Below are 10,581 nucleotides of genomic sequence, written 5' to 3'. Positions count from 1 at the left end.
TAGTGGGACATTTCTACACTAAGAAATAGAAAACTACACTAACTTACACGTCAACTAGCGTATTTTTATATTTTATTTGGATTTTATTTTGTTCATTTAAAAAAGTCCAGAGCCTAGGACCCCTGGATTTAAGAACTGATCTGGAAGCAGCGTCACAGGATGGTTCTGGGTTCCACCCCCCAGTGTCACAGGAAGGTTCTGGGTTCTACCCCCCAGTGTCACAGGAAGGTTCTGGGTTCCACCCCCCAGTGTCACAGGAAGGTTCTGGGTTCTATCCTCCAGTGTCACAGGTAGGTTGTGGGTTCCACCCCCCAGTGTCACAGGTAGGTTGTGGGTTCCACCCCCCAGTGTCACAGGTAGGCTTTGGGTTCCATCCCCCAGTGTCGGGCTGCAGATAGTGGAGACTTTTTGTCCAAGCAATGGAAAACATTAATAAAGTGAATACACATTTAAAGATACTATAAAAATACTCAACAGAAAATGTAAAAATGTTTAGGGTTAGGGTTCATGAGTCATTGAATCACTACCAATATATGGATATTTGGAAACGTACATTGAGACTTATGGCAGGCGCAAAATTGATTGATTTGATATTTGAGATAGCACCAGAGCACGGCAAGATCATAATACATGTAGATCCGTAGTTTGGAGGCAGGGGACAAAAACAGAAACAAGCGACGATTAGAAAACACTCATTGTACAGCATGTCAGGTTAAAAGTGCCCCGGAGAAACAGACGCACATTCAAGGCAATGAATCACACCTCACCGTCCCCAAGTGGCTGTGTGTGTAGGACCCCTTCCCCCTAGTAGTGGTGTGTATAGGGCCCCTAGTGATGGTGTGTATAGGGCCCCTAGTGGTGGTGTGTATAGGGACCCCATCGCCCAAGTGGTGGTGTGTGTAGGACCCATAGTGGTGGTGTGTGTAGGGCCCGTAGTGGTGGTGTGTATAGGCCCCCTAGTGCAAGTGTGTATAGGGCCCTTCAGGCTCTTTACATAGCGGCCCAATGTTCCAGAATGTCTGTACTAATCAGGGACAATACTTGGATTGTGAAAACATAGATTATTTATTCAATGAAAAATACAGTTGGCAGTATGTACATATCACACACAAAAACACTGTGAATTATGGGATGTGAGGTCCATATCTGAACTGGTCCCTGGGACCAAACCTCATCCTTCTCCTCCAGGGAGGAGAACCAAGGCAGACATCATCACCCGGGCGACCAAACGGACAAATGACAGGGCAGCGATGAGGGGTCCTGGCTCATGAATGGGGGTCTCCTCTGACGCGATCCTGAACCCCCTTCATGTCCCCTTTGTACCCATGAACCATCCTGGCCAGAGCATCATCCCTTCACTCCCATTTGTAAACCTTCAGCATCTTCTCTGTGAGCGAGGCGAGGTAGTGACCTCCGTTCACCACCAGGGGGCAGATGTCCAACACAGGCAGATCAGCAGGCAGCTTCTGGATCAGAGCTCCGGACCCAGCGTCCCACACCTGCAACACATGGGGTTAGCATGGACGGTTAGTGGCTAGCATGGACGGTTAGTGGCTAGGATGGACGGTTTGCGGCTAGGATCGACGGTTAGTGGCTAGGATCGACGGCTAGTGGCAAGGAAGTAAGGCTAGTACATGGTTCCTCAAACTCCTGACTCAACTGTCTCCGGACTCTGATCAAATAATTATTTCCATATGTATTATTTGCATTATCTAGAAAGAAATCGAACTTCTCCTTTTTCTCCACTCTACATCCTGTGTTGTAGTCCTAATACTTCCTGTGTTGTAGTCCTAATACATCCTGTGTTGTAGTCCTAATACATCCTGTGTTGTAGTCCTATTACATCCTGTGTTGTAGTCCTATTACATCCTGTGTTGTAGTCCTCACCATGGTGGAGTTGGAGGCCTCATCTCCAGCGCAGACCAGCATGGCGCCCCCTGCTGGGCTGGGGAACACAGCGTTCCTGGTGAGCAGCTTGCAGGAGGAGCCGGCGTTGAAGGTCTGGACAGGTGAGCAGGAGCAGGCCCCTCCAGGGAGGGAGCCCTGCAGGGAGGGGACCAGCTGGGGCGCACGGGTCAGCTCCATCAGCACGCAGCGCAGAGACGGGTTGGAGCGCCCTGTGGTCAAAGGTTACATTCACCACCTCATTATTCATTGTGTTTACACATGACTTCATGTCCGAGGATATGACCTCAGCCTCCTCACTTCTCCACTCACAAGGACCGATAAGGAGGGGGTTCGTTACCATGACCAGACTTCTGCTGCTATCCATCCGCTACTATAGTGATGCTTTAACGCTACTCCTGTCCATCCGCTACTTTAACCCTACATTAACACAACTACTCCTGTACCGCATTACCGGTAGGTGAGAGTTTAGGGTGAGGGTACCGGGGGGTAGGTGAGGGTTAAGGGTGAGGGTACCTGGGCAGTAGGTGAGGGTTAAGGGTGAGGTTTTAGGGTGAGGGTGAGGGTACCTGGGCGGTAGGTGAGGGTTAATGGTGAGGTTTTAGGGTGAGGGTACCTGGGCGGTAGGTGACGAGGCAGTGGCGGGTGGCCGTCTCCACCTGGATGTCGATGCAGCCGGCCGCCTCCAGGGGGAGCTGGTGCGGTCGGTAGCTGGTGCCCTCCAGCTGCTCCCAGAAGTACCCCCCCTCCAGGGAGCCGGCCAGCAGCCCACCACAGGGGAAGGGGCCGGACCCCGCCCGCGGGATGTAGGATAGGGACGGCACCGGAGACCTGGGGGGAGGGGGGAGGGAGACAGTGAGCCAGTGAGGGAGTGAGCCAGTGAGTGAGTCCGCCAGCGAGTGGGTGAGTGAGTGAGCGAGTGGGTGAGTGAGCGAGTGGGTGAGCGAGTGGGCGAGTGAGCGAGTGGGTGAGCGACTGGGTGAGAGGGCGAGTGAGCAAGCGAGCCAGTGAGCGAGTGAGCCAGTGAGCGAGTGAGTGAGTGAGCCAGTGAGCCAGTGAGCGAGTGAGCCAGTGAGTGAGTGAGCCAGTGAGTGAGTGAACCAGTGAGTGAGTGAGTGAGCCGGTGAGTGAGTGAACCAGTGAGTGAGTGAGTGAGTGAGCCGGTGAGCCAGTGAGTGAGTGAGTGAGTGAGCCGGTGAGCCAGTGAGTGAGTGAGCCAGTGAGCCAGTGAGCCAGTGAGCCAGTGAGCCAGTGAGCCAGTGAGCCAGTGAGCCAGTGAGTGAGCCAGTGAGCCAGTGAGTGAGCCAGTGAGCCAGTGAGCCAGTGAGCCAATGAGCCAGTGAGCCAGTGAGTGAGTGAGTGTTACCTGGCTCCGAGCGGCAGCAGCTCCTGGACGTGGGTGCTAGTGTCTCTGGTGTCGTAGACCAGAACCGAGCCGTTGAGAAGTCCGGCGTAAACATAGTTACTGTTGTCAAGGCTCCAGCAGCAGCTCCACACAGGCTTCCCAGCGTTGTAAGTTTGGACGACCGTGTTCGTCAGCAAACTAGAACAATCAGAAAACACCTGGACTGGTCAGTTTATGACAAGAGTGTATGTTTATTTTCCTGTGAGGACGTGGTGTGTATCTCCCTGTGAGGACCTGGGGGGGGGTATCATCGTCCCTGTGAGGACCTGGGGGTATGTATCTATGTCCCCGTGAGGACCTAGTATGCATCTATGTCCCTGTGAGGTCCTATAGTGTGTATCTATGTCCCCGTGAGGACCTAGTATGCATCCATGTCCCTGTGAGGTCCTAGTGTGTATCTATGTCCCTGTGAGGACCTAGTGTTTATCTATGTTCCTGTGAGGACCTGGTGTGTATCTATGTCGCTGAGGACCTGGTGTGTATCCATGTTCCTGTGAGGACCTGGTGTGTATCTACGTCTCTGTGAGGACCTGGTGTGTATCTATGTTCCTGTGAGGACCTGGTGTGTATCTACGTCTCTGTGATGACCTGTTGTGTATCTATGTTCCTGTGAGGACCTGGTGATCTTCAGCGTGTTGTCCAGGGAGGCGGAGAGCATCAGGCTGTCGTCCCGGCGGTTGAAGGCCAGGCCGCGGATCTGTTTGCTGTGGATGGGGATGTACTGACTGGCCTTCATGTTCACCGTGCTGATCTTCTTCACGCCGTAGCCTGAGGACGAGAGGCGGGGTCAACAGGAGGACAGAGGGACGCTCGGCACACAGACGGACGGGCGGGTTAGCCACCTGGGACCAGCGTGGCCTGGGGCGAGGGCTGGGAGGCAAGCAGGCAGCCCAGGGGGCCGCAGAAGGCCAGGACCCGGCAGCCCCCGGCCTGGGACACCAGCACGCCCTTGAAGAAGGTGTAGTGGCTGCCCCCCCGGGGAGCCTCCGCCCGCTGGGACAGACCCCCTGTGGACCAGGAGGCTCCGCCCGCCTGAGACATCAGCGTCCGGATATCCTGGAGGACAGAGGATCAGAACACCGTGGTCACCAACAGCTCTGAACACTGGTCACCAACAGCTCTGAACACTGGTCACCAACAGCTCTGAACACTGGTCACCAACAACTCCTCTGCAGTAAGACGTTGGGGAGACCCACCTGGACCTGTTTCCGGAGTTTTCCACATTCCTCCGTCACCACCTGGAGCTGCATGCGGCACTGAGCCGACTCAAGCTCCGCCTTCCTGCGTAGAGCCTGCTCCTCCGCCAGACACCTGTCACCACGACATGTAGAGTTACACAGGAGCATCTAACCCCAACCTCTGAGCCCACCCTAACCCGAGCCCACCCTAACATCTGAGCACACCCTAACATCTGAGCCCACCCTAACCCTAACCCCTAACCCTGTGAGGTTAAACAGCTCAGCCAGAACACGCCTTCTGGTGCCGGACCAGTGTGATGGAAAATCTACATGTTGTTACGTTTTTTGTCCATGAACTTAACTTTTGTTACTATTTTGTGTGATGCATATATTGCCTGCCTTTTACTCTCCTTGTGGGTCATCTAAAGTGTGAACCTTTGGGTTTCGTGTGATGCATTTTATTGCCTGCCTCTTCCTCTCCTTTTGTGAGATGTATTCTGTTTCCTTGCAATCCTTTGATGTGTGGGCCTGCGCCTCAACCCCCTTGAATGGCATCCAGGGGAGCTTCAATTGTAAAGATTACCATCTGGTAAACAAAGGCTTTTGGTTTATTGGGGGACACACCCCCTCCAGAACCCAACCCAAGTGAATAAAAACTCACGACTTGGAACACTCGGTGGATTTTCTCCGAGCGTACCTTTAGAGTATGAAGTAAGATGCAGGGAGAACTCCCATCTGAGGCCTCAGATTATTGTAGTGTATGCCTGTTATGTTGTTTGTTGATGCATGTAGTGATGCATCTTTATTCGTACTTTTATTACAAATATATATGACGACCAATTTGTCTACAAGTATTGTGTGCTTTTTGCATCTAAATATCTCATCTGCCTTAGATGCAAACTCTGATAGAGAAATTGCCACGACACCAGCAGACTGGTCCGTGAAGGCTACAGAACCATCGTGTACAAGCACAGAACGACAGCTACGAGAGCGTTCTACGGTCAGCGCTCTACGGGTCTCTCGATTACATCACATGACGAGAGTTTGGGTTAGTTAGGGGGCTCGGGTTAGTTAGGGGGTCAGGGTTAACCAGGGTAAGGGCAGTCCTCACTTCTTCATGGCCTCCTGCTCCGAGTTGTCCACGGCGCGGAGTTTACGGGCGTACAGCAGAACGATGTCCGACCGCTTGGCCTTCTTGTTGCACTGCAGACGAACCAACAGGCAGTACAAACATATTCAATTGAAAGAGTAGAAACACTACAGGTAGATGCAAACAGCAGGCAAATGAGCGGCAAAACCCCCTGACTGACTGTTTCATCAGTTTGATAAGACGCCGTAGGTTCAGTGAAGCCATAAAGGACAAGATGATCAGAAGTATAATAATCTGCTCTCATTAGGGATCGTTATTTAAATGAGTCACAGCACCGTCTGTTCACCGGATGATTGACAGGTGTCTCAGCTACTCACCTGAGGACACTTGCCGGCCTGCCCCTGGCCCTTGAGCCAGCGCTTGATGCAGGCGTGTCCGAACAGATGTCCGCAGCGCAGCGTGGCCAGCCGGTGCTCGCCCGCCGCCGCCCACAGCTCAAAGCAGATGGGGCAGGTGTCCCCCTCCCCCTCCTCCGATTGGCTGGGCTGGAAGGACGGTGTGGCCACCGGGACACAGGGCGGAGTCACAGTGGCCGGAGGCGGGACCACGGGGCCCAGCTGAAATCGATGACAAGAGCAGAGCTTGACATCGTCCACACCTTAACTAGGGTTAGACAGCATAGAGAGGTCATTAAGGTGCAGGTAGGGGTTAGACAGTACAGAGACAGGTCATTAAGGAGCAGGTAGGGGTTAGACAGTACAGAGACAGGTCATTAAGGAGCAGGTAGGGGTTAGACAGTACAGAGACAGGTCATTAAGGAGCAGGTAGGGGTTAGACAGTACAGAGACAGGTCATTAAGGAGCAGGTAGGGGTTAGACAGTACAGAGACAGGTCATTAAGGAGCAGGTAGGGGTTAGACAGGACAGAGACAGGTCATTAAGGAGCAGGTAGGGGTTAGACAGCATAGAGAGGTCATTAAGGAGCAGGTAGGGGTTAGACAGTACAGACAGGTCATTAAGGAGCAGGTAGGGGTTAGACAGTACAGAGACAGGTCATTAAGGAGCAGGTAGGGGCTAGACAGTGCAGAGAACGTCCTGGAGTTGTGAAAAGAGTCATTGTGTACCCCAGAGGTTAGAGGGGTTAGAGTGTGTGACCACCAGTTCCTCACCTGGACACGCCCCCCTGCAGTTTCATTTGTCGGGGCGCTGGGTTCTGGACACCAGGACACAAACAGCAGGGTTAGCATCTCTGTTAGCTTCAGGGCATAGTGCAGCTAACAGCTAGCGATGCTAGTGCAGCTAGCGATGCCTGCTATGGCTTAAATTATAACTAGTACTACCGCCATGATAGTATTATTACGCCCCTTTTCCGTCGACAGTACCAGCTAAATGTTCACCATCACCGAAATGTTGTACCTGGTATCTGGTACTTCTTTAGTCTCACCTCCGTCAAGGTTCCAAGAGAGCTGTTCTGATACTGGTTTGACGTAAACAGGCTGCTGGCCACTGATTGGCCAGACTGGACGAGCGCAACGTCCGACACCCGACATCAACTATCTTTATACACTATCATTAGCGTTCAGTCAACAATAGTTATTGATTATTGAACATGGCAGGATCAGTGCGCAAGAACACGGCGTGGACCGTGACAGTGGTGGAGACACTCCTGTGTGTAGCCCCGTCTGTTTATGTTTTGTGTGGATAAGTACGTCACTGCAGTTTAGCGTATTCGTGCTATGACGACCCGCTCATGTTGAAGAGGTACTAACCAAACCAAGTTGTTCCACGCCAATGTCCCTGTGAGGACCTAGTGTGTATCTATGTCCCTGTGAGGACCTAGTGTTTATCTATGTCCCTGTGAGGACCTAGTGTGTATGTCCCTGTGGGGAGCTGTTCTGGTACTGTCGGTGGAAAAGAGGCATTAGTTACTACCATGATAGTACTATTAGTTACTACCATGTTAGCACTAGTTACATACATATAGTAGTTTCTATCTTTAGAGTACTAGTTACTACCTTGATAGTACTAGTTACTCCCATGCTATCACTAGTTACTTCCATGAAAGTATTAGTTAATACCTTGATAGTACTAGTTACCTCCATGAAAGTACTAGTTACCTAATACTAGTGGAATAAGTCAACCTGGACATGCCGGTATTCAGGAGGCCTGATGTTAAACAAGAGTCACCTGTTGACCCAGCAGGGGGCCCCAGAGCAGCAGAGGCCCCCAGCGAGGGGCCCGGGGCCTGCTCCTCGGTGTCGGAGCCGCTGATGTCGGTGCTGCTGCCGGACCCCTGGAGGGCCTCGCTGGCGGCCGGGGCCCGCAGCAGGAAGTCCAGGAAGGCTCTGGAGGGCGGAGCGAGTCCCCGTCTACACACACACACACACACACACACACACACACACACACACACACACACACACACACACACACACACACACACACACACACACACACACACACACACACACACACACACACACTTTGTAATTCCACCATTTTAATAGGGCTGCCGAGAACCAAATCAAATCTCGGGTTCTCCGTCACAATGCAGCAGTTCTGGTTGGCGGTTTCAGCACTCTTAAAGGGCTCTATGGGTCTTTAAAATCCGAGGGGGGGCGTTTTGCGTTTGCTCACTCGTGTATCAAGCAATCGCGCACAAAAAAGACTTTGAAGTTGATCGGCCTCTTCCCGATCTCCAGTCCCTGCTGCAGAGCAAATTCAAATTTCCTGCAAGACGGGCTGGGGGTCTAACACCGTAATATATATCAACTATAACCGCATTTCACATTTATCGCAAATATCCCGCTGCTTCGGGTTTTCCTTTGTAGGCGTGTTGAGAGGAGGCGTGGACGAATCCGCTGTCAGTGCTTGTGCAGTGTATCAGTGATACGCAGGTTTATCCAATAAGTGGTAGTGTACCCGCGCACCATTGGCATACGCGCGCCTGTCTCTGTGTGCGTGTGTGAACGAGAATGACAGGGAGAAAGAGTGCTATGCGGAGATGGACGAACGGAACGATATTTATATTTCACAGTAACACCATAGTAACGCGCCACATGTATGGTCTATGTATGGAAAACACTGGAGTTCTAATTGGCCGACGGATCCGTCGCTGCCTGAAAAGTTGAACCTTTCTCAACTTTTTGACACAGGCCACGGAGCCGCCAGAACGGAAGGTCCCGCAATGCATTTCGAGAGTGCCCCATGCAAAAGTCAATGAGATCCATCAACGGATCACCGAGGGCGTGTCTGACGTATGGGGGAGTAGTCTTTGTAGACGCAGCCTGCAGCCAATCAAATCACCCCCCCGCTTAAAGCCGCCTTTTTCCTGCTTGTTGTTGTTATTGCAAAATGGATCCCGTGGTCGCAAGGAGAGTGTTGCCCCTGTACGTGTTCAGGGACTGGTCAAACTGAATTGTGAGATTGCCCACAGCAATGATAACTTTGTCCTCCATTTTTAAATCCCCCGCTGCCGGCCGGCTTTTTGACACACCCACGTGTGCTCCCGGGTTTTGTAAAAAATGCGATTTCATTAGACAGAGTCCAAGTTGCGTCACAGTAGTGTATTTGCATAACAGCGATCTGATTGGCCGACGGATCCGCCGCTGCCCGTAAAGTTGAACATTTCTAAACTTTTCACGAAGGCCACGGAGCCGACAGAACGGACAGACACACAATGCAATTTGAGACCTCCCCATGCAAAGTCAATGAGATCCGTCGACAGGCGCATGTAGTGTGAATGTAGAAATGTGAAAGGTAAGGTTCTCCATATCCACCTGGTCCTCCGGCGGGGCTGGGTGGCTGCGGGCCCCCGTGCAGCTCTGGGGCGTGGCTCCCCCCTCTGGCCCGGGGCAGAGCGCTGGTTGAAGGCCCAGGTGCTCATGATGGGAGGCGGTTCTTCCTCCTCCAGACCGGTCTCCAGCTCCGGGCTGCTCTCCGAGTCTGACTGAGGGAAGTGGAAACGTGGGCCTCCACCGAGGTCCGGGCCTCGGACTGCCACGACCACAGGCTCCTCGTCCATGTCCATAGCCTCCATCTAGAGTCAAAGGCACGTTACTGGCCTCTACCTAGAGTCACGTTATTAGCCTCTAGATATTACTGGCCTCTACCTAGTCACGTTACTAGCCTCTACTTAGTCACGTTACTAGCATCTAGATGTTACTAGCCTCTACCTAGAGTCACGTTACTGGCCTCTACCTAGTAGTTACCAGCCTCTGCCTAAAGTCACGTTACAAGCCTCTACCTAGTCACGTGATAGCCTCTGCCTAAAGTCACGTTACAAGCCTCTACCTAGTCACGTGATAGCCTCAAGATGTTACTGGCCTCTACCTAGTCACGTTACTAGCCTTTACTTAGTCACGTTACTAGCATCTAGATGTTACTAGCCTCTACCTAGAGTCACGTTACTGGCCTCTACCTAGTAAAGTTACCAGCCTCTAGATGTTACCGGCTTCTACCTAGTCACGTCACTAGCCTCTACCGTGTTACGTTACTAGCCTCTCTAGATGATACTAGCCTCTACCTAGAGCCACGTTACTAGCCTCTACCTAGATCAACGAAAGCACCATAATGAGGCGGTTCAATGAATAATTCCCCTATATGCAACTAGCTGTGTGTAGCACTATGAGCTAATCTGCTTCAAAGTCCGCGGACCAGCGGTTATCTCAGCCGGGGGAGATAACCCGACTCCGAGGCGGAGAAGGCCATTTTAGCTGCCGACCAGCAGTTATCTCTGCCGTGGGGGAAGATTGTGTTGTTGGGACTTGCCTGCAGGAGAGCAGCTGTAGCTCGGTAGGCTAGTCCGGCTGAACCCGCCCTAGGATGAGACGTGCGGGGCTCGAGCTACCGGTCAGCATACGGAGGGCTAACTCTTCTCGGTGCTGCGGACTCGTCGTAAACAAACATCGTCTGGAGCCGCGAGTTCCGCTCGAATCTCCCCGCGCCGAGTTTCAAGCCCCGCCCCTTCTGGTGTGTGTGTGTGTGTGTGTGTGTGTGTGTGTG

General features: G+C 52.4%; 1 protein-coding gene across 1 annotated transcript; it reads right to left on the bottom strand.

The window, feature by feature from the left end:
- Positions 1-1,041: 1,041 nt before the first annotated feature.
- On the bottom strand, positions 1,042-10,564 carry rfwd3 (ring finger and WD repeat domain 3). Its single transcript, XM_030366498.1, has 13 exons — positions 10,348-10,564; positions 9,357-9,616; positions 7,765-7,946; positions 6,747-6,790; positions 5,956-6,195; positions 5,600-5,691; positions 4,507-4,621; positions 4,153-4,366; positions 3,928-4,078; positions 3,272-3,448; positions 2,522-2,736; positions 1,888-2,117; positions 1,042-1,499 (listed from the first exon to the last, which is right to left on the bottom strand). Exons 2-13 carry the CDS (start codon positions 9,614-9,616, stop codon positions 1,356-1,358), a joined length of 2,064 nt encoding a protein of 687 aa, XP_030222358.1. The 5' UTR covers positions 10,348-10,564; the 3' UTR covers positions 1,042-1,355.
- Positions 10,565-10,581: the final 17 nt, after the last annotated feature.

The sequence above is a fragment of the Gadus morhua genome, chromosome 9 (assembly GCF_902167405.1).
Source record: "Gadus morhua chromosome 9, gadMor3.0, whole genome shotgun sequence".
Classification (NCBI taxonomy): Eukaryota; Metazoa; Chordata; class Actinopteri; order Gadiformes; family Gadidae; genus Gadus; species Gadus morhua.
This window is presented reverse-complemented; position numbering and strand designations above follow the sequence as displayed.

Bases quoted from the DNA above. Each gene is read 5' to 3' on its own strand.
- rfwd3 (XM_030366498.1), bottom strand. From the start codon at position 9,616: ATGGAGGCTATGGACATGGACGAGGAGCCTGTGGTCGTGGCAGTCCGA. The intron at 7,947-9,356 runs GTGGATATGGAG...GTGTGTGTGTAG, and splicing joins CAGCCCCGCCGGAGGACCAG to ACGGGGACTCGCTCCGCCCT. The intron at 4,367-4,506 runs GTGGGTCTCCCC...TCTGTCCTCCAG, and splicing joins AACTCCGGAAACAGGTCCAG to GATATCCGGACGCTGATGTC.